This window comes from Leptodactylus fuscus, chromosome 4 (assembly GCF_031893055.1).
Source record: "Leptodactylus fuscus isolate aLepFus1 chromosome 4, aLepFus1.hap2, whole genome shotgun sequence".
NCBI lineage: Eukaryota > Metazoa > Chordata > Amphibia > Anura > Leptodactylidae > Leptodactylus > Leptodactylus fuscus.
Window position 1 is genome coordinate 98,587,649 of NC_134268.1, and position 25,052 is coordinate 98,612,700.

Genomic DNA, 25,052 nt, shown 5'->3' on the forward strand with positions numbered 1-25,052 from the left:
TTCTTAGAATAGAATAAGCATAGTGTATGATTTTATGTATGCTTCTAGTAGGTGTCGGTGCTAACCACTGAGCTAGTCTAATGGTCTTCAGTCCATTTGAACCAGATGGAGGTTGGAGTGCCCATGATCTCTCAGGAAATGAGATCCAGGAGACTTGTGATTGCAGGAAAATGGATCACTTACAGTTCAGCAGCCTGTGCTTGAAATCACTCTTCCAGTCTCTTACTCACTCAATATCAAGGTGTTCTGTCTGTCCTGTAGCTCAGAAGGGTCATTGTTCTAAGGCTATAAGGCTATGTATATGCTTGTCCTCAGACTCCACACTCAGATCTTAACTCCAAAACTTCTGTTTGAGGCAGCTTACTATTCCCTGTTTCAGGGCTGTAGCGCAATTGCAGTGTTCTCTGTACCAGCTCTGCCCACAAACTCTTTCTCTTTGGAAACTGGAAGATGGCTTTATGTACACTCCCACACACAAGATTTTGCTGGTTGGACTCTAAAAGTGCAGTTCTCCCCACAATCAATGGCTCTGGCCCTCTGAAGGGGACAATATAAGAGTTATTTCTACAACTATTGTGCCACAGAACAGTATATATGCAACAATATGTGTAATTTTGCAGTGTCTACTGGGATGCTGTAATTACATAGAAGTATAAAGATTGACAGCAGAAATAGACCCCTTGTCCCACGTATTCTTCCATTATATTATTTGTGTGTTTATCTCAGACATATTTTAATTCACTTACTATATATTTCCCAACTACATCTGCTAGAAGTTTGTTACAAGCCTCAATTACTTTATAAGTGAAATAATATTCCCTGACATTGCTTCTTTGGCATGACACCTTCTGGTCAGTTTATTTTCATGTGACCTTATTGACAAATACGGGTTATCAAAAACAGACAACCTCTTTAAAAGGTCTGCCCAGGATGAGGAAAAACGGTCTTTCTTGTTCCAGCAACACCACCATAGTTGTTCAAGGTTTTTATCATTGAGGTAAATGGAGCTGAACTGCATTACCAAAGCGCTTCCATACCAGATAGTAGAGCCTATCTACTTACTTACACATTCCTTACACTGTTGTAGCCTACACTCAGTGGCCAAAAGTCACAGGAAGGCGTGTCCTACTGCCAGTTGTGTTGGATATGACACGCAGTGTGAGATATTTGAGCAGTCTAATGCAGACAGGTGTCTTGTGAACATGGCAGCACATCGCGAGTTAAGTGACTATGAACGTGGGATGATGATTGGTGCAAGACGCATGGGGCATAGCATTTTGGAGATTACCAGGGAATTTGGGTTTCTAAGGTCAACAGTGTCTCGGGTGGACCTGCAATATCGCAGAGACAACGTAAGCAGCTGCATAAAATGGCGCAGCGGTCAACCACGAGTATTCAACGAATGGACATCACGTCTACTGTGGGTTAAATCGCCACCGATTTGAATGTGGGGCGCCAGGACCCCATTTCCACCAGGACTGTACGCCAAGAACTGCACCGCATAGGCTTCAACAGTCGACGCCCGACCGGTGTCCGTTGGTGACGCCGCAACACAAAGCTTGAAGACTGGCATGGACCCACGACCATCGTCATTGGACCATGGAACAGTGGCAGCATGTAGATTGGTCTGATGAATCACGGTTCCAGTTGTACAGAGGCAACGGGTGTGTAAGAGTGTAACGTATGCCCCATGAAGCCATGGATCCTGCATGCCAACAGGGACGTATCAGGCAGGAGGTGTCTCCGTCATGGTCTGGGCTGTGTTCACATGGTCGCAATTGGGCCCCGTTGTCCAGGTGCGGGGATCAATGACCGGTGCGCAATACGTGCAACTTATGGCAGACCATCTGCACCCCTTTCTGGTGTTGTAGTTCCCTGATAGGGATGCTGTGGCATGGGACTGGCTTAATAAACACACCAGTGAGCTCACAACCCTCGATTGGCTTGCCCGCTCGCCCGACCTCAACCCCATAGAGCATTTATGGGATGCTGTGGATACCAGTGTCTGCTCCATGGAACCAGCGACAAGTACACAGGGCCAATTGTGGGCTTCAGTGCAGACTGCGTGGATCAATATCCCTCCAGAACTCTTCCAACACCTCGTAGAGTCCATGCCTCGTCATCTTGCTTCAGTTGTCAGGGCTCGTGAAGGGACGACTCGCTAATAACGGTGCATACGGTACCGTCCCATGACTTTTGGCCATTGAGTGTATTAAAGTGCCCAAACACCTTTAACTTGCTTCGTTATAGGAAATAGACACATTTGTAAATAATAATTTATTATTCATTTTAAAATATCTTGTAACACTGTTCTTCCCCAGGAGTCCTCTTTTCTACTGTAACACTTCTTATTATAGTACAGCTGAAGTGCATGAAGTTCTCCCATGAAGCAAAGGTTGTTTGTTGCCCGGAGCTATTTAAAACCTGAACTTCTGTAGAGAACCAGCCCCAAACTTGTCATACGTTAATGTCTTGCAGCATTTTGCATTGAAATTTGTGGTGTATTGTGTGACGTTCCCATAAATGTATTCACTACTAATTTCTGGTGTTTATGATCTTTACGGTGTATTGTTGGTGTTTCATTTTGACTTTTCTTTGGGTAATAAAGCAGTTGTGTTGGATATTGGTTACCTGCCTGTCTGAATTTGCTTCAAACAACATTTTCTAATGCACACACAATCATTAATTTATAAAAGCTAGAGAGGATCCGGCCGCATTGATGCATACAATAGCTTTGCCTAAAGCCAAGATTATCAACTGGAGACATGGTTCATAACTGGAGACCTGGTTTATGGCCAAGAGGTGAGGCCCAATATCGGCTGGCACTCTGCTTATTCTTAAACAGCCTGAAGTGTTTTAGTGGAAGCAGTGTGTGAATGAAGTGCTTTTAACCCGTATCTGCTCTCAGGCGCTTAAAAATAGAGATGCCGTTTTCTTCTAAAAGATTAAGACAATTCTGTTCCCTGGGAGGCTTTGCTGCAATATCCCCGATTTGATTTTCATTTGCCATATAAAAGCAGTCTCCTAGGTTAAGGGTTGACTTTGCATAATCTTCTAATACAAGGCACAGCTGGATACTGATTTTTTTTTTTTTTTTTCACATTTTAGCACATCCATTTACAATGGAAATGTTTTTTGTTTTGTTTAGATAGATGCCTTTTCATTATGTTGTACATATTTTTACTTACCACAAAGTAATAGTATTAACAGGAAAACTCATCACCAGGAATGTAGTTTTTATTACATTGTATTACAGGGTCCCATGTCATTGTATGCTCCTATCTAGTTGACAATGTTGTTGTCAGAATTGAACATTCAATTTTATTTTTTATTCACTTTTTCTTCAGCCCAAAGTGTCAGAAGTTATCAGTCATTTGCATAAGGATGATTGGTATGTTAATTAGTAAATGAAGCAGTTACTTAGTCATTGCAAGCCTTGATTAATGTGGGATTTTTATGCTTACAAATTTACATTGTGGTTTTTTTTTTGTCTGTTTTAGTAATGAATCTATTCTCCAGGAGATAATTCAGGAGCAAGTATCTGATATTGCCATATACCCATATATGATGTCCCTGGATAAAGACTGGGATCATATACTGCTAAACCAGTGCGGGCCATCGTTGTGGGGTCACCACTAATCATACACCGATGACCCATCCACAGTAAAGAGCATCCTTCCCACATTCAGTTTGCACTGGTCTTGTTGATCGGTACTACAGCCCAACTGCTGGCTACCCAATACAGCTTTCACTAGGATGACTGGTTTAGGCAGCTGCATTGTATGAATTAGTGGTGTGGAGAATCGCTCAGGTAGATGCTTGTAGTAGTGCAGGAAACAGGGACACAGACACCGGATTGCACACCAGTTCAGGCTTTATTCACATGTAACGCATACACTGCTTTTGCAAAGCCACAGGATAAACAAAACAAAACCCTTCTCATCTGAGAAACTAACTTAAACGTAAGGAAACGTTTCCCTGACTATACAGGAGACTGGCTACCAGTCTCCCACCTTGGCAACAACAACGCGTGGCACAGTACCTGCCTTGGAGATCCGGTCTGGACAGTTCAACTCTGTCACGCTAGGTTCACACCTGCGTTCACGGTCTCCGTTCTATGGTTTCCGTCTTCTGCATGCCAGAAGACGGAAACCATAGACCGGGTCCGGCCGTGCGCGGCGGTGAGCGTTTTAGGCTCTCCGCCGCGAAACCGGATTTTTTTTATCCGGACACAGAGTACTGCGTGTCCGACTCTGTGTCCGGATTATAAAACCCAGTTTCGCGGCGGAGAGCGCAAAACGCTCACAGCCGCGCACGGCCGGACAGCTTTCTCGCCCATTCAAATGAATGGGTGAGAAAGTCTCCTGTAGGTTTCCGTCTCCTGCCTCTGTTTTAGGCAGGAAACGGAAACCTCAAGTACGGAGACCGTGCGCAGATGTGAACGAGCCCTCAGTGTGGTGCTACCCTGCTAGTCTTCACACTCAGACTGTTATTAGGGCCTGATTAGTCAGCTGACCTCCCTGGTATGGGTCTCACCACACACCCCTTAGATGCCTGGCTGGAATATACTTGTCTTCCCAAACTACACCCTTCACTCTCTCACAGTGGTTAGTCTACTGAAAAAAAAAGTCTCACTTTCTTACTCTCATCCATTTAAAGTGTATTCCCTTTAAAGCATATGAGTGATGGGACCAGAACGTTGGAAGATGTTAATTTATCCCAATATTTGTAGCTTTGTATATTTATTGCTTCCTATGATTTTTGCTTTAGGATATATTTTTCTGATATGAATTCAGTATATTATAGTGTACTCTTCCATCGCCTTGTATTAACCTGCACCTTTGTTCAGGTACGTGTAAATATGCAGAAGTTATTTTAATGCCTTATAGCACATAATACCCTGTACTTTTCCAAATACTACCCTGCCAGCTGCTGTTTTTCTGCTCTCCTGGTATTTATGTCCTCACGTCATTATAATGCAGTTGTACTAGTGTAGTCTTAGAATATAGTTAGGTGAGGTTATTTGTGTTTGACCTTGGTAACAATTTTTGTTCTGCCTGCACAATAGCAGAGTCCTGTGCACATACAGTAACAACTGTTTTGACACTTTACTTTCCTCTTGGAAAGTGGGACCAGGTTAACGGAGGACACAGAGAGAAGTTCAGCTGGTGACACATTGCTGTCTGAATGTCACATTTCCTATAGCAGGAGATGTTTCATTTAGAAGCTGTCCATACTGCCCTCAGGAAACATTACACTCACATTAACTTTCTACTCCAACTTTATTGGACTCAGTTATTCTGGGATTTTCCCAGCCAGTCCATAACAATGAGCAGTGCTGGAAAAATAAAAAGTACGTACTTCTCTTAGTAATTTCTGATGTAATCATGCCCATTACATGATGTGACGGACAATACAAGAATAGAACGGCTAGATCATACCCATGGTACCTATAGTTAATACAGGGTTGTCCTCATGGTGTGCTGACTATAAACTCACTAAATTATTAATGTGGTAATAGCACCTATACAAATCATCTTATGTAAATTACATAGATTATGGACTGCAAATGTTCTTGTTTCACTAAGTCTTGTGAAGCTGACACTTTGGATATATTGATCCACGTGTTTACTATGGCCAGGCCTAGCTTCAAAGAAACTCGTGTTGGGGTTGTCAAAGTGTTCCCTAAGTCACTGCCCTAGATGTGATGTAGATGTTTGTGATTCACTAGTACTGTACTGCGTATAGTCAGTTTGACATTTATGTCAAACTTTATTTTTCTTGGCTTTTTTTTAATAATTATTACATAATTTCTTGTAAAGATGTTGCACTTTAAAAAACCAAAGAGTATTTGTCAACTGTGTTCATTCATGTACGATCCTTATATACTATAAGTAGGGAAAGAATGCAAAGATGGAGTACCATACACACACTAATGGAAATAGAGAAAAGTGATTAGAAGTAGGAAGTAAATCACAGGGACATATACTATATGCTATATTGTATATATGACTAAAAAGACAAGTTCTGAACTACTTTTCCTTCATTCTCAGGGTTTAAAGTTCAGCACATAAAGGTCACTGTGCTGACAATTTCATACATTTCCAGGAGGAATTACAGAGTATCCACACAAATCAGATTATGCTCTAGAATTGTTATTTCAGGGGAGATACAACTATTTACTAAGTAGAGGTGCAAGATGTCTATTCCTCTATAAAAGGTTATGAGTTTTTTATGTGTTGTTTGAAAAGTATTTTGCCTGGAATAATAATAAATAAATCGGTGAGTTCTTGAGCTGTGTCTTATGATGTTCAATATTTTGTTCCATTTCTTCATATACGTTTCAACTCTGTCTCTTTTCCTAGAGTGACTTTAGAAGCTGCTGGTGTAGTTCCTATAGTTTTTGCCATTGAAGACCCCCAGAAGCAAGTGATATTTCTGCAATGTGCAATATAGTTACAACGTTGTTCTTTTAACAAAATGTATTTTCTTCTCTTTGTAATCTTTTAGGAAATGGCAAAAATCTTAAACCATCCCCGGGTGTATGCGTTTCTTCACATCCCAGTGCAGTCTGCCTCAGACAGTGTGCTTATGGACATGAAGAGAGAATACTGTGTAGCAGACTTCAAAAGAGTGGTGGATTTCTTGAAAGAGAGGTATGTTTACTTGTGTGCGGAGTGAGATTAGCAGCTCTTTCTTCCACGACATCTGAAAGGTAACTTATTCCTATCACTGCAGAGAAAAATGAAGAGTAAATCTTCAAGGTTCTTAAATTCCTTGGAACAAAGCATTCATGTGTGTTTTCACATTCTTCTGAATGACTTTCATCCTTGGGAGTTGTCCTTTTACTGCTCGGAAGATTTTATTTTTCCCCTGCCAGTGCACATATGAGCAGATATAGGCTATGAGCCTGTCCTCCATAGCAGCAGCGTTAAAATAATTATAATATGACAGTTGTGTGCCTGCCTGTGTGGTGACACATGGCACAGCTCTTTCCCCAGTGCTGGAGAGGTGACAGATATTGTCATCTGTGAGACACGTCACTTTATGCACTGTCATGTCTCGGTGCAGTCTAGCTCCTCACAGCAGATATGAGATCTGTGGCATTTGTTTATGCATGTCACACAGCTCAGCACGTGGAAACACAGTTATGGAGTAAAATCATTCTTTCTCCTTTGCTCATTTTAGTCCAACCTAATGTAACCATGTGTATTTCTGCGACGTATCATCTTCGGTTGCCGTACCGTGCAGTACCTTTGTGATTAAACACTGTAAAAATAGATTTATGAGCAAACCTTTCAAAGTGTGTCTGTGATTTTAACACATTTACATATTGTCTTTGAGATCACTAATCTTGTACTGTATGCTGTATAACTTGTACTGTGATGTTTGGAGCTGTAGATTTTCATTTAGGTGACTATTTTTTGATAATAGGGACAAAAGACATTTATAGCTTGCTACCTTCACTTCAAGGACTAGAATGGAGGGGCTAATATTCTTGTTCCTTCTTACCTTAGGTGGTCTTTCATACTCATTGGCTTTCCATTGGCTCTCCATTGAGTGGGCTGAAAGAAACAGTTGACCACCATACTCTGCCCCATATCATTGCTTCCTTGCTCATGATGCTCTGTGCAGTTGGGGTGCATATATACAGTGGCATCACTCTGCTATCTAAGGGGTTATCGCGTCATGTCGAGAATAATAAAGATTTGCTTTGCATTCCCTACACTGGTTAAGCTTTATTATTAACCCCTTTACTACTTTTTGCAGAGGGTTGTGGGGGAGACTGGCCCTCTTGATTCCTCCCTCTTTCCTGTATCTGCAATGAGCCTGTCACATCTCTGACTCCCCACAGACTCTGGACACAGTCACGTGACCCAGAGTTGGAGCAGCTGCAGGGCAGACATGAATCCGAGTTCTGGCCTCCCCTGCAGCCCTCTGAAATGTTTAACCAGTGCAGGGAGTCCACTGGTAAGCCTTATTACTCCTTGATAAACCTTGTTGTAAGTGTGACTCTCTTGTGGTGCAGAACGCCAGAATGATCAGCTGTCACAAAAAAAATGCCAAAGATGTGCGCAAAGTTGCAGAGGGTGGACCCTGTTGTGAGGACATGGGCGTCTCGTGATAGGCGCAATCTCTGCCATCACAGGAGATGAGATTGAAAATGCTATTTTTTTTCCTGCATTCCTGTGACTTTAAAGTGACAACATAGGCTTCCAAATATGACATGGAGCAGAAGAGCATGCTGGAAGGATGTTCTCATGGCCAGTCTTTTCTATATGTGAGCCATGTTTTCAGTGAGGGCACCAGAGTGTAAGGATGGTGCTTTCAATTTCATCCGCCTTTGAGTTCAATTATATTGTGTTGTGTTCTGCTGGACCAGGCCAAAAGTTGTTGGATGTTGGTACTGGTGCACCAGTAGGTAATATTGTGTACTAAGGTGCTATGAGGCATTTTGTTTTTTTAACACAATGTGGTTCATCGATTTAATAAAAGGATAGACAGACATTAACCTGATCCGCCCCAGTGACCTCAGATATTGTAGTATAATGTCCCCCTCCAGTTTCCACCACATTTCCATGCCCCTCTCCAGTTGCTTCCATAGTTTCATGCCTCCCCAGATTGCACCATAATCTCATGCCGCCTACCCAGTTTGCCCTTACAGTTTCATTGTCCCCTCTTGGTTGCCCCTTCTGTATGTATCAAATAAAAAAAAAATTTATACTTGCCTTTCCCAGTTTCCCTGTTCTCTTCTGTCTCTGGTCCCTGAGGCTTCAGGGAGCAAAAGGTTCAATGTAAGTAACATCACTACATCATGCCTACTCCTCCAAGACGCTGAGATCAGAGATGGGCTGAATCGTGAAGCTTTCCACTGTATTCAACTCCTCTGCCTCAGTTAGTCCTATGGTTAGTGTTAGTAACCAGGGTCACTGAAGAGGGCTGTGCTGAGACAGACGCACATTCCCAATGTTGCAACCACAATACAAGCATAAAAATGTGGCTGCATTATTGTTGTTTGAAACCAAGCTAACATTTCTTGTAAGTAGTGTAGTGTGATGTCTAGAGGAGTCTCGGCCAGTTTGTATCTGTATCATTTGTGCTGTACTTTTAATTTTGTTACTCTGAAAAAAGTTGGCAAATGGCTTTTTTGTTATTCCCTATAGGGAGATATAAAGAAGCTAGGGAGTTTAGCAAGTATTAAGACGGGCGAATGTACACTTACAATAAATGAATGTGTTGTATATACAGAGGTGTCCTGATATCCACCCTGTGTGAAGTAGCAGCCTGTTATGAGATATGTGCTATCACGATTAGAATTTCACCATAAAACTTATTTAATGTGGTGAATTCACCAAATATTTAGCTGTAAACAGTGGTTGTGTTATGTCAACGCTTTCTGGTATGCTTTATTGTCTGTATCCAGTGTCTAATAAGTATAATGGGCGAGCACAAATATTAGATTTCACCTGACACTTCATCACTTAAAGGGATAGGGTGGGGTTCTTATAAGTTATTAGAGGCTTCACCTCTGGTGAATTATTGTTTTACTCCTCCTCACTTATCAGCCATTATACAAATTATACCCTCTGTTTACTACAGCACATAATCTGTCAATGTACCTGCTTCTCATCTATCTTGCTGCCTGTCTGCTTACTTATCCATGTGTTTACATATAGTGGTGCCAGGCTGTGAGCTAATCGGTGTAAAGATATCCAATCTGTAAATATCTGCTTTGTACAGCGAAAAACCTTATGATGTAAGAAGCTTGTGGACACTGATGAATTATGCAGCCTTTCAGCTCAACACATTTGGCTAATATTATCTCTGGGAATTGAGACCTGCACATAATTGGTAAACTAAAGCAACATAAAAAATCTCCAGTCATAACATCATTTCACATTGATGAAACCCCTATAGAATCCTTGAGATTACAGGTCTTGTTAACAGTAGTATGGCAATAGAAACGTAGATCCTTATTTTAGTTAGGACATAACACACATTGTAGGAAGAGATTCTGTTTGTCTAATGTGTCTATTTTAGGAGGTTTTATTAAATATTTTTGGAGTATTTTTCTCGGAATTTTTGTTGTCTTGTTCCTCCTGAGTATGCATTTATAAATGAACAGCTGGGTTGGGCCTGACATTGTGCAATATTGCGTTTTGTCATGTCAATGATGTCCATGTCACAATGTGTAAGCATAAACCTATCACACGGGGAATTGTAAGGATAGGCCATAAAAAAAAAAAAATAACCCTGGACAAACTAATACAGGGGTGCATGCCAACCCATCAAAGATCCGTGATACAATTTAGGGTTAGTCCAGTTTACCATACCTGTATTCTATGGCCTGATGTGTGCCAAAACAGCAGTTTATGCCCATCTATATAATATTAAGTATCCCAGGTACAACATCACATATGTGGACAAAAGTTGCTTTTAGGGCACACAGCAAAATGCAGAAGGTAAAGGGCATCATCTGGATTTTTGATGGCAGATTTTACATGGTTTTGTTTTTGGATGCCATGTCATAAAATGCTAACTATAACCCTTGCTATACTTTCTAAAATGAGGTTTTCTACTGTTTTGGTCTGGTACCTCAGACAAATGGGAATAATAAATAATTCCAGCAAAACTCCCCTTCAGAATCCAATGACTCTCCTTTCCTGCCAATAGCAGTTTACATCCACAATTGGATTATTTCCATATAATTGTGTGACGATTGAGAGCACTCTTTCTCCTTTTAATCTGTGGAATGTGTCAATTTTAAGAGAAATGTATTAATAAAGAAAAATGGTAATTTTTATTTAGTTTTAATTCCTCTAAAAAGCTTAAAAGGTTAACAAGTATTTAAAAAAAAAAATGGGGGGGGGGGGTAAATTTTCTTGTACAGTTCAAAAATTGTTAGATTGTAAGCCATCCAAAAAATGTAAATGTTTAAAGGATGATGCCAACCTAAAGCAGCACCAATTTGTGTGGTCTGATTATCTGTCTGAAAAGCGTAGCAATTCATTTCAAAGTTTTCCTTAAGGCAAAAATAAACTGTATCCTTAGCCCCTTATCTTGTTCTGTGCTGTACTGTTACGTTGCGTTGAGCATATAGTTACGGCTCAGCACAATAATACTAGGATACCTCCCTTTCAAAAGCTAAAGCAAAGCTGAGCGTTTACCAAGTATGTTGAAATATATAATACTGTAGTGGAAGAATCAAACTAAATCCTTAAAGGGGCTGTCCTGTAATGGACACTTATCTCCTTGTCCTGTGGATAGGGGATAAGTGTCCATTTACTGGGGAGCCCCCTCACCGAGTTCCCCAGTGATCAGGAGGACAGGGGACCGAAAGTCCCCCTAAGGTCTCCTTGTGAATGGAGCACCAATGTGCCTGTGTGACTGGCGCTTCATTGACTTCTTTGGGGCTACTGGAACTATAATCTGCAGCAGCGCCCGCAGTCCTATAGCAGTGATTGGAATGTTAGTCGTGCAAGTGAACTGGTTCTCAATTCATAAGGAGGCCCTGTCCTCCTGATCACTGGGGAACTCGGTGAGGGGGCTCCCCAGTAAATGGACACTTATCCACTCGGGGTCCCGGCAGTCAGATCTCCAGAGATCAGACACTCTGGATAATGGGTTAAGTGTCCAAAACAGGACAACCCCTTTGAGTTAGCGCATTTCAATATAGAAGGGAAGCTGTAAACCTGTTGCACTCCAGAAGAAATCTTAGACCATTTATTAGGTATTCAGTAACCAATCACATTTTTGCCAAGTCTCTTTTACAAAGTGGTCTGTAATTCTTTGCTATTTAGCTGTGGTACAATGAGGTATCAGCCCAGAGCTGTAGACGCCCACTGAAGTTCACTGCTGGCGAGCCATAGGTTAGAACCCGCTTGATATGAGGAGGTTATTATGAGAAGCAAGGAAAACATCAGTCCGTTGCTCTTTACAATATGCGATTAACTCTTTAGAGGCAGTTTCCTCTCTGTTGCACGGCTAATAGAAAACTCACCTGTAAAAATCTATTTGAATATTTTATCCCTAGTAGTCTCTCTATCGTATTACACTTTAATGCAAGACATTTACTTAAGAGGTGTTAGCTGAAAAATATTCCACCAGGTCACTCGCACACTAGGCACCAAATGTGTATGACCAGCCTAAAGAGAACCTGTCATGGCGATTTTGGACTCTAAACCACCCACAGGTCCTTGTTGTAAAGATGTCTTGGGGCAGAATTGATAAGGGGGGGGGGGGGGTTTATGCTGTCTTAAGACGGGTGCTCATCCTCTGCTTCAATGAACCACAGTGCAGACACCAGCAGGGATGAGTCTGATGCGACTCATCGGACTCACCACTAGGTAAGTATAAAGGGTTATGTTTTGTTGGACATGCGGGTGCTTTAATGTCTCAGATCTCCCTGACAGGTTCCTTTTAAGATGAGCCCGGCAAAATAAACATGCATAAAGCACTCTTCAGCACAGAAATGCATGGCATTAAATAGCAACATATTTATTTCATCGTAAAGTCAAGAAAGGATTTGCCATTGCTAGTACATAAATGTCCTGTATAGGTAAAATGCTTTTTATTTGATCTGTGTTATTTTTAGTCTGTTAACCATCAGCACAAGGTCAGATACCAGGTGAAAGGATCATAGAAGAGTTCCTGTTTAAGAACCTTATTTTCCTTGTGGCTTTTAACTCAAAGTAAAAACATAGGGACATTCAGTGCTGTAAGAAATAATGTGTCGAAGAGAGCTGGAATTAAACTTCAAGAAATGGATTCAAGAATTTATTGAAGTAGTTAGCACTAGATCATACAGTGCTGGCTTATAGTCTTTAAATTGGTGGTCTGCCATTCAGGAAGGCCTCAGTTTATGCCAAGGACATAATTTTTACACTTTTTCATCCGTTTTTATCCTTTGTACCTTGAACATAGATTCTTTGCTGCATATAGCCTAGAATATTTAGAAATAATATAACAATGTATATGGCATCTAATTGAATAATAGTGTACGGTTTATTATTTTCTATGCAGTATAGCCTTGATAATGTCTGTGTATTTGTTCAGGATTATTAGTACAGAATGTTTTTGTTATAATGAGTACTTTAGCATTTCGCTCTACATATTAGGTTTATTATACAGCCATTTGTTTAGGATGTCTGTATTAAAGCTGTATAATTCATATTAATAGAAAGTTGTGTGCTACTTATACTTTAATCTGATATTTAATATTTCAGAAATGTTCTTAGTTAATTGTTTCAACACTAAAATGTAAACTTAAAGTACACTTTGACCTGACGTTTTCAATATGTTTGGTTATGTAACAGCACATTGCAGCAGGTTGTGAGATTCTCACTAAAGACTATAACAACTTAAAGTGAAAAAACCACATACACCGTATTTCAATTATATGGCTTTAAGTCATAATAAAAAATCATAATTAAAAAAATCACCTGGTTCTTAGTAGCTCTTCAATGAGATAACTACATCCTCCGATGAACAAGAACGCACATCAGATTGCATGGTTTCGTTATTTAACAAAAATGAACCCTAAATGGAATGCCATGTGTGAAAAACAAACTGTACACCATGAATTGAAGAGCTTGTAGAAATAACTTTACCAATAGAGATGAGCGAACACTAAAATGTTCGAGGTTCGAAATTCGATTCGAACAGCCGCTCACTGTTCGAGTGTTCGAATGGGTTTCGAACCCCATTATAGTCTATGGGGAACATAAACTCGTTAAGGGGGAAACCCAAATTCGTGTCTGGAGGGTCACCAAGTCCACTATGACACCCCAGGAAATGATACCAACACCCTGGAATGACACTGGGACAGCAGGGGAAGCATGTCTGGGGGCATAAAAGTCACTTTATTTCATGGAAATCCCTGTCAGTTTGCGATTTTCGCAAGCTAACTTTTCCCCATAGAAATGCATTGGCCAGTGCTGATTGGCCAGAGTACGGAACTCGACCAATCAGCGCTGGCTCTGCTGGAGGAGGCGGAGTCTAAGATAGCTCCACACCAGTCTCCATTCAGGTCCGACCTTAGACTCCGCCTCCTCCGGCAGAGCCAGCGCTGATTGGCCGAAGGCTGGCCAATGCATTCCTATGCGAATGCAGACTTAGCAGTGCTGAGTCAGTTTTGCTCAACTACACATCTGATGCACACTCGGCACTGCTACATCAGATGTAGCAATCTGATGTAGCAGAGCCGAGGGTGCACTAGAACCCCTGTGCAAACTCAGTTCACGCTAATAGAATGCATTGGCCAGCGCTGATTGGCCAATGCATTCTATTAGCCCGATGAAGTAGAGCTGAATGTGTGTGCTAAGCACACACATTCAGCACTGCTTCATCACGCCAATACAATGCATTAGCCAGTGCTGATTGGCCAGAGTACGGAATTCGGCCAATCAGCGCTGGCCAATGCATTCTATTAGCCCGATGAAGTAGAGCTGAATGTGTGTGCTAAGCACACACATTCAGCACTGCTTCATCAAGCCAATACAATGCATTAGCCAGTGCTGATTGGCCAGAGTACGGAATTCGGCCAATCAGCGCTGGCTCTGCTGGAGGAGGCGGAGTCTAAGATCGCTCCACACCAGTCTCCATTCAGGTCCGACCTTAGACTCCGCCTCCTCCGGCAGAGCCAGCGCTGATTGGCCGAAGGCTGGCCAATGCATTCCTATGCGAATGCAGACTTAGCAGTGCTGAGTCAGTTTTGCTCAACTACACATCTGATGCACACTCGGCACTGCTACATCAGATGTAGCAATCTGATGTAGCAGAGCCGAGGGTGCACTAGAACCCCTGTGCAAACTCAGTTCACGCTAATAGAATGCATTGGCCAGCGCTGATTGGCCAATGCATTCTATTAGCCCGATGAAGTAGAGCTGAATGTGTGTGCTAAGCACACACATTCAGCACTGCTTCATCAAGCCAATACAATGCATTAGCCAGTGCTGATTGGCCAGAGTACGGAATTCGGCCAATCAGCGCTGGCCAATGCATTCTATTAGCCCGATGAAGTAGAGCTGAATGTGTGTGCTAAGCACACACATTCAGCACTGCTTCATCAAGCCAATACAATGCATTAGCCAGTGCTGATTGGCCAGAGTACGGAATTCGGCCAATCAGCGCTGGCTCTGCTGGAGGAGGCGGAGTCTAAGGTCGGACCTGAATGGAGACTGGTGTGGAGCGATCTTAGACTCCGCCTCCTCCAGCAGAGCCAGCGCTGATTGGCCGAATTCCGTACTCTGGCCAATCAGCACTGGCTAATGCATTGTATTGGCGTGATGAAGCAGTGCTGAATGTGTGTGCTTAGCACACACATTCAGCTCTACTTCATCGGGCTAATAGAATGCATTGGCCAGCGCTGATTGGCCGAATTCCGTACTCTGGCCAATCAGTGCTGGCCAATGCATTCTATTAGCTTGATGAAACAGAGTGTGCACAAGGGTTCAAGCGCACCCTCGGCTCTGATGTAGCAGAGCCGAGGCTGCACTTGAACCCTTGTGCAGCCTCGGCTCTGCTACATCAGAGCCGAGGGTGCGCTTGAACCCTTGTGCACACTCTGCTTCATCAAGCTAATAGAATGCATTGGCCAGCGCTGATTGGCCAGAGTACGGAACTCGACCAATCAGCGCTGGCTCTGCTGGAGGAGGCGGAGTCTAAGATCGCTCCACACCAGTCTCCATTCAGGTCCGACCTTAGACTCCGCCTCCTCCAGCAGAGCCAGCGCTGATTGGCCGAATTCCGTACTCTGGCCAATCAGCACTGGCTAATGCATTGTATTGGCGTGATGAAGCAGTGCTGAATGTGTGTGCTTAGCACACACATTCAGCTCTACTTCATCGGGCTAATAGAATGCATTGGCCAATCAGCGCTGGCCAATGCATTCTATTAGCGTGAACTGAGTTTGCACAGGGGTTCTAGTGCACCCTCGGCTCTGCTACATCAGATTGCTACATCTGATGTAGCAGTGCCGAGTGTGCATCAGATGTGTAGTTGAGCAAAACTGACTCAGCACTGCTAAGTCTCTGCATTCGCATAGGAATGCATTGGCCAGCCTTCGGCCAATCAGCGCTGGCTCTGCCGGAGGAGGCGGAGTCTAAGGTCGGACCTGAATGGAGACTGGTGTGGAGCGATCTTAGACTCCGCCTCCTCCAGCAGAGCCAGCGCTGATTGGTCGAGTTCCGTACTCTGGCCAATCAGCGCTGGCCAATGCATTCTATTAGCCCGATGAAGTAGAGCTGAATGTGTGTGCTTAGCACACACATTCAGCTCTACTTCATCAGGCTAATAGAATACATTGGCCAATCAGCGCTGGCCAATGCATTCTATTAGCTTGATGAAGCAGAGTGTGCACAAGGGTTCAAGCGCACCCTCGGCTCTGATGTAGCAGAGCTGAGGGTGCACAAGGGTTCAAGTGCACCCTCGGCTCTCCTACATCAGAGCCGAGGGTGCGCTTGAACCCTTGTGCAGCCTCGGCTCTGCTACATCAGAGCCGAGGGTGCGCTTGAACCCTTGTGCACACTCTGCTTCATCAAGCTAATAGAATGCATTGGCCAGCACTGATTGGCCAGAGTACGGAATTCGGCCAATCAGCGCTGGCCAATGCATCCCTATGGGAAAAAGTTTATCTCACAAAAATCACAATTACACACCCGATAGAGCCCCAAAAAGTTATTTTTAATAACATTCCCCCCTAAATAAAGGTTATCCCTAGCTATCCCTGCCTGTACAGCTATCCCTGTCTCATAGTCACAAAGTTCACATTCTCATATGACCCGGATTTGAAATCCACTATTCGTCTAAAATGGAGGTCACCTGATTTCGGCAGCCAATGACTTTTTCCAATTTTTTTCAATGCCCCCAGTGTCGTAGTTCCTGTCCCACCTCCCCTGCGCTGTTATTGGTGCAAAAAAGGCGCCAGGGAAGGTGGGAGGGGAATCGAATTTTGGCGCACTTTACCACGTGGTGTTCGATTCGATTCGAACATGGCGAACACCCTGATATCCGATCGAACATGTGTTCGATAGAACACTGTTCGCTCATCTCTATTTACCAATAACTTGAAGTAGTGATTTTATGCGTTACCCAGGCTTTTGCTGCTGGATAGATGGCCCCACATTTCGCTCTAGAATTCTCTTGTATGCAGAGAAGCTTATGGTCAACTCAACGACTCCAAAGAGCTCAGATCCTGTGGATGCAAAAAAATAGCCCAAATCATCACCCCTCCACCAATGAGCTTTGAGGGTTGGTATTAGGTTTGTGTTATAATATGCTGTGTTTGGTTTTCAGTGAAAGTGCTGCTGTGCATTATGGCAAAACATCTCTGATTTGGTTTAGTCTATCCACCGGACATAGTTTCAGAAGTCGTGGTTTGTTCATTTAGAATTTTGCAAAGTTAAAGAAGAACTTTCACTTCTTCCGCCAACTCCAGTTCTTTGCATCTGTTAATAAGCGCTGCTCCGCTGATTCCAGTGCAAATACATTTTTTTCTTTAGTTCTTACTCGAGCTATCAGTACAGTTAGTTTTGGTTCCTGATATACTACTTAGACTGACTACTGGCAGAAGGACAGTGCCAGGCAGGAGCAGGCCAGAGCTCCAGTCAGAATTCAGAATCACAGCACAGTTTTCTAGATTTCTGCTTATTCTGTGTTCACATATCAGTATGCCATCCGTCCGTTTGAATTCAGTTTGACACTTCAAAACGGACTGATGCACATACTGATTGTATACTGACACCTTTTTATACTGATAGCAAACGCTGTGCATCCCCTAGAGGACAGATAAGGGGATTAAAAGTAGCAATTGTAAACAGAGTAGAGATAAGGAGGACACAGGGACATTTATTATATCTCCTTATCTCTACTCTGTTTACAATTGCTACTTTTAATCCCCTTATCTGTCCTCTAGGGGACAGAGAACGTTTGCTATCAGCATAAAAAGGTGTCAGTATACAATCAGTATGTGCATCAGTCCGTTTTGAAGTGTCAAACTGAATTCAAACGGACGGATGGCATCCTGATGTGTGAACATACCCTTACTCCCAGTGGATAAAAATCAGTCCATGGTCATGTGATGTACACAGGTGCACAGCTAGTTATAGTCACAGCACAATAATTAGACACCTGCCTAGGAACGAGCTGTGCACCTGTGTACTCATCACATGACCATGGACTGTACATCACATGACCATGGACTGATTTTTATCTACTGGGAGTAAGCAGAATGAATGCCAGCAAGCAGAGATCTAGAAAACCACGAGGGTTCAATATAGAAAGTATATTGGGAAATTGTACCAACAATAACATTTGTCTCTCAATATTGATCTGAAAGTGGCCAATCCCTTTAAACACATTTAATGTAGTTATAACACTTGGGTTGGAAGTTGTTTGATTTTCTGACGTCATCAAAATAGATGTTCAAGTGGAAATATGAAGCAATAGATGATGTTGCTAGTGACTACTTGGCAGCCCTTTAAATAACTATATATCCTAATATGCATATACCACAGGCTGAAAACCCCTGGGGTATATTCACACAGTGGAATTGGAGCCAGATTCCATCTCAAAATCCGCTTAAAATTCCACCTCAACATCTGCTTTCTATTAATTTCAATGGAAGGCAGACACTGATGTTTCTTTTTTTGAGCCTGCTCGCCCACAGACTGTTCAGCTGTACGCTAATAAGGGTTGGAATCAGAAAGCTCTGTCCCCTGTATAGTGACTTGGTGCCTTAGCTCCCACAGACATCAATGAATGTTATGCTGCAGTGACTGCATCCGGTCACTATATGGGGAGGACAGAGCTTTCTGGTTCCAGCCCTGTATAGTGTATGGGACGTTCAGTGGAAGCAGAGGATAGGCCATAAAAAGCTGAAACCCAGACAACTCCTTGTAAGAGTTAATACTGGATACCCAAAGTAGCAGGTTGTGATCCAGCCAGATGGAACCTCGAAAACTCCTTAAAACAACATTGCTGACTCTTGGTCCTTTGTAATGAGCTCCACATTTATCATCTATAAATAGCCCAAAGAAGCTGGAATGAAGTTCAGGATGATGTTTTATACTGTGTAACCTCTTTACAAATAGCCCATTGTCCGCCCGTACATTAGCTTCAGTATGATGCAGTACCTACTTCTTTCCTAGAAACATGTTTCTGACAGTAGCATGTTTAAGCGCCTGCAAGAATGGCTTATCTGCTAATTCCTTCTGCGGTATCCAACTAATGCTTTTGTGAGATTGTAAAATGAGAATACATTATGTGCATCGGACACATCCAATTCCCTGTTTCTCAAGTGCAGAAAAACAGATGTCTTTCCCCCTTGAGAGAAATTGTTGTGTTTTTGGCAGGAATTATGTGACACTAAAATGAAGGTTGAAGTGAGGCCACTGTAAACGTCAAATGCTATTAGATACTTTCATAATTTGTTACATAGTTACTTTTGGATGGTTAAACGTAAAGTAATTTTTTCCTACTTGCCAATCTTTTACGGGGTTTGGAAAAAAACATGGCAACTTTCATAGATTCCCTGCAACACATCTGTCCGTTCATGCTATGGTGTTATTGCATTATGGTTTCTCTCTATTGGAGCTGCAATACCAGAAACAACCCAAAGACTGTGAAAGAAAACATCCGTGCCATTTTAATCTTATATAACCCTTTAAAATTTACAGTCTGTAGGGCAGGTAAACCGAAGCCACGAAATCCTTGATAACTTTAATTGACTTCATTAATTTACAAACTTATAATGTAATGGGGCCTGCAAAATGGATTGCGAATTCCATCCACACATTGAAGAAAAATACGCGTCACATCGCAGATCTCCCCCAATGGACCAGAGCTATAAATCGGCAGAGTCTGAGATAGAATTAGCAACGTACATCTCTTGTATCTAATTTTTAAAACTGACATGCATTTTATGTGGGGCGTCTCATATCTAGTAAACTGTATATCATGATTGAGGAAATTGATTCTTAACCTTTTCTTCCAGCAGACTATTCACTTAAGGATTGTATTTTTTCATTTGTCTGCTGTGCACACTTTGCATAGGGATGGTCAAGTGCTCTCTGACGTGTAAAATTGCACAAAGTGTTAAAAAGTATAACCCACAATTAAAGTGTGAAGATAAAGGAGGATCTACCTTGAAACTTACCAATTGAGAATATTTTATTTGGATAAGTCTTATAAGGACCAGCCATATTCAGATGTAGAACAACTGAAGAACTTCTATTGCCAAAAGGACACACAGACAGGCAGATGCAGTAACTGTTTCCATCTGTTATAGGATTATGTGATAGGCTATAATAGTTTTATATAATTTTATCACTCCTAATTTATCATTAACTTTCAAATCTGGAAAACACATCTCTTGAGTGACAATTGACACTAGTTGAGGTCTATACAACTGTCCTTGGTCTTAATACCCTTTCTTTCACGACTTTATTGTACTTGTACGTTTAAGGCCTCGGGGGCTTGTATGGAAGCACACAGAGACCCTATACTGGAGAGATCCATGAGCTGTTATATGGTGCCTCTGTAATGGACTATATGAATGTAGTATTCTCAATGTAAAGAAATGTTTCTAGTGGAAAATGCTTCTATAATACTGCATTCACTGGATCATGGTAGATTTCATTTTTATATGGCATTTATATATTTATGTGAGAAATCGGCATGCAGCAGTACAGTAAGACTTCTTTAAGGTGCTGTAGTATAGTTTGAGGGATCTTCTGAGCTGTAATATAGTAGAGTCATACTCACCTGCCCAGTTCAACCGCTGGTCCCTCTAGATGCACAGGTAATGGTGCTCTTCCAATCGCTGATAGCAGTGGTGATCCACTTCCCACACTGGTTGGCTGACAGACGTATTCTGTATTTCGAGTGGGACCAGGAAGTAAAAACCCACAGGGGATCAGTGATACGACTTTTTTAACTGCATTCTTTCTCTTCAGTCAGCTGGGACCTCTCTCTATATGTCCTGCTGTTTTAGGCAGTGTTGATGCAGAATAAATTACATTCTCTGTGATTTTGAATACTCTACATAATTCCCAATACCTGCTCGAATGTGTTGATTCTACAGAATATAAGAATACTAAGTAATGAAGTGTTATAGTTTCAGCTACATATATAGTATCACTTGCTTGTTGTCTAGTCAACCGTGTCCTGAATTACCGTGTAGAATTTTTTACTCTGTGTTACACAGAAATGGAAGTCTAAACACCAGTGACTGGATTAGCACAGATGAACATCTTTATGGTGGAGGAGTGTTGGGTATTAGAAGGTGTAAGGGATGAGAGTAAGTGTAAATGTAACACATCATCAGACTTGTGAACAACATTGGTTGGTATCTATTCACTTGCTGTTCGTTGTTAGAAGCTGGAACAGCTCTTCTCACCTTGTCTTATCTGACAGCCTGGGCATACTATAGTCTTGCTTGTTAGAGTAAGTGAATTTAAATGTCTGTGCTGGTTTTATTAGTGTTTCCTATGTGTAGTTTGTGTGTTTGATAGGGATTTGCCATTGAGATTATCCACTGCTAATGTTCTGATCTAGAAGTGCTTTTTCCCCAGTTAGTATTTTAAACCTAGGTTACTTTCTTACATGAATATGGCTAGGGATATATAGAATGATCTATCTGATCACTTAATATTTGTATTAAAAGATAATTATGTGTAAGACTAACGGTGAAGCTGGCCTCCTTGACCTTCTTTTATACTATCACTCGGCGGTCCTATTGCGCCTCTTCGATTGGCGGTACCGAGCCTTGGATAAGAGGTGGGTTTCCATGGAGGCGGATCTTCTTTCTGCCCATCTTCGCTCCCTGCCTTGGGTCCTCCCCCCACATCACCCAGACTCTGTTTACTCCTCCCCACTCCCATCGCATTTCTTGTCAGTGTGGGACAGCGTTCACCAGTCTGCCTCCCTGGCCAGGGTTCCTGGACTCTTAAGCCCGCCTTTCCGGAACCCATGTTCTCACCATGCGTATGCACCCAACGCTTCTTTTGCTGGTCCTCTGCTGAGGATACCTGGCTCAGTTCAATTGTGGGGTCGACTCCATTCCCATTCCTCAGTCACCTCTGTGTTTCCTGTCCCGATACTCCCCTATCTTGGCTGGAGTATAATCAGTTTGTCACCTTTCTTCGCAAGTTTTCCATCCAGCCCTTGCTCTCCTCTGCCCCTTCGGCTTTGGAGAGAGTTTTCCTCCAACCTGAGACTCCAACGCACACTCTTTATGACATCCTCTTGACGGGCGCTACACCGGGTCCCCCCCCATACCAGACTTTGGAAAGCTGACCTAGGCTTGCGCTTATCTACTGCTGACTGGACTCGCTCCTTCTTGCTGGTCCACAAGTTACTATTACCGTGTAGTGCCCAGGAGAAAAATTTTAAGATCCTGACCCGCTGGTATCGCTGCCCAGTCCTCCTTCACAAATTCTACCCTAACGTCCCTGAGGTTTGTTGGTGCTGTGGTTCCGCGGTGGGCTCCCTCTATCACATTTGGTGGGGATGTGGGCAGATTCAGATGTTTTGGTCTTCTGTATTTGCTCTATATGCGAAGGTCAGCGGTCGCTCATTGACCCCTCCCCCCAGTTGACTCTTGTCTACCTCATCCCGGGTAAGATCTCTAAGGTCAAAGCCCTGTGCCATTTTCTTAACGGCCGCTAGGACGGTTATCCCCCAACACTGGTGCAGGACTATGACCTCTTCTCTGATGAGGAGTAGGTCCAGGAGTTCCTTCTTATCAGGAGGATGGAGGTCTTGGTCACAGAGGATTCTACTGACCAGTCCAAGTTCGAACCCCTCTGGCAGCTGTAGGTTGGGTTCCAGGAGTCCTGTGACTTCTCTTCCCTTTTTCCTGAGATGCTCTGCCTTCGGACCTTGGACCTAGGTCTCTCCCCTTCCCTGTGGCTTGTCCTGTACTCTTCCTGTTTCCTTCGTTGTCCTGTCTCTGTCGTGTCTTTGTCCCATCCCTTGTCCTTTCTTCCCTGTTATCCGTTTTGACTTAATTGGTATTGTTCTTGTAGCAATTTAACTCTTCGCCTCTTTGGGGGCCCCATTTTGACCTTGTCTTGGCCCTTAAGTTTGCTATGGCTTGTATTTGTTTTGTTCTGTTTGATATTTGAAATGCTCAATAAAATTTGATTACACAATTATGTGGAATTGAGCACAATATTGTCGGAGATGAATGCTCAGAATTCTTGAAGACATTGGGGCAGATTTACTAAGCAAATCTATACAGAACAGCTTTTAGCTTAAAGGGATTCTGTCATTAGAAACCCTTTTTACAATAAATACATGTAGGAATAGCCTTAAGAAAGGCCATTCTTCTCTTACCTTTATTATTCTGATCCGCACCGCTGTTCCTCAGAAATATCTTCTTTCTTCTTTATGTAAACTAGTTTTCTCGCAGCGCTGGGGGCGTTCCCCAGCACTCAAACAGCACTGGGGGCATCCCCAGTGCTGCTTGAAAACTCTCCAGCAATGGCCTGTCTTCTTTACCACCTTTGCCGCCTTCTCTCGTGCTCCTTCTTCTCTGGGTCCAAAAGAGCCAACCGCGCTAGATTTTGTTAGGGACATCAAGGGGTCCTCAAAATAGAGTATGTTGCAGAGCTCCAAATTAAATAACAGGCCTGGAGAAGCCACACACACACACAGCTGATAGTGTATCAAGTGAGTTCTGTTTAATGGTAACAAATACAACAGTATATAACACATGCTATAGACAAAGCAGGTTGGATCTGCATATTTAGCATAACATGATTGGTGGAACAGTTGTAACAGTAACCCTGATGCATGTCTATTGGATAAGAAACTGGATAGAGGTCACACCTCCCTGAGGGCTGATGGGGGATGTTAGCTCTTAAACAAAGGTGTCTCAAAATCCAAAATGGAGTCTGTGAGCACATGGCATGGTCTCACAAAATGGCTGCCGTCAGCACACATCTCAAATACATAATGGAGGTTACACAAGCTGACATCCTCCACAATTTGCAATTTTTTTTACCCAGAATCCCTAGCGGAGCAGGAATGATTTGTAAGTCTCCGTACTGCCTATGTAGACACACACTCTACCTGATGTGTACGATTATCCCCTGCCCCTGGTCTATAGTCTCTCACTCTGCCAAATCAGTATCCCTACGCTATGCTGAGGATGGCCCAATAGGCCGAAACAGCGCTGTCCACAGCTGGGAATCTGTTCCTTTTGGAATAGAAATACTAATTTGGCAATTAAATCCGCATCATGATTAAATAGACTTTTTAACTGAGTCATGCATGATGTTAAGGATGCTGCCCTCTATAGGGCGGCGTACAGAGTGCACTGTTCTCCTAATTACATACTGGAGAGTAGATTTGCATATTTTTTACCCAGAATCCCTAGCGGAGTAGGAATGACTTGTAAGTCTCTGTACTGCGTATGTAGGCACACACTCTCCCTGATGTGTACGATTATCCCCTGACAATAGTGTTGAAGTAAAAGTGAAGGATTTACATCATGCTCTTCTATGTACTAGAACACTAGGGAGCACATTAAGAAACAAGTGATCAGGAGTTTATCAAAAAACAGTAGTTGGAGGAGGAAGCGAGCATTGGGGAGACGAACTAGGGCCATTGTGACCTGTGCTTTGTCTACACACTCACTAATAGCAGTGACTAGTTTATTAAGCAGTTACTACCTGTCTGAAAACAGATGTGAAGGGCAATGGAAGGGTTATCTGTACCTTTCTAGAAGTTGTAGTGATTGTTGGCACTACTTTATCGATTGTTTGCAGTCAGCAGCATATGTCCTTGTACGTTTGAGAACTCTGACTATAGTAAAGCAGTTGTTCCTTTAAGCTAAGCATGAATTTATATGAAAGGCATTCATGTTTTCTGTGGGAATACAGGATTTATACTCATTTGTGAAGTGTATCCATTGTAAAACTTGTCTTTTGTTTCATTAATAGCTTTATCATATTATTCTACTCACTATAATAAAAAGGAAGTGCTCTGGGTGAATATATGAAAGTTAGAAGTGTGAAGGTTGGAGGAAAAGCATCTATGCTTTGGCA

General features: G+C 42.5%; 1 protein-coding gene across 1 annotated transcript in view; it reads left to right on the top strand.

The window, feature by feature from the left end:
* Positions 1-25,052, top strand: part of CDKAL1 (CDKAL1 threonylcarbamoyladenosine tRNA methylthiotransferase) — a 538,831-nt gene that overhangs the window by 313,994 nt on the left and 199,785 nt on the right. Inside the window, exon 11 of the mRNA XM_075270938.1 lies at positions 6,511-6,656. Coding sequence (XP_075127039.1) covers positions 6,511-6,656 — 146 coding nt within the window. The remainder of the gene's footprint in view (positions 1-6,510; positions 6,657-25,052) is intronic.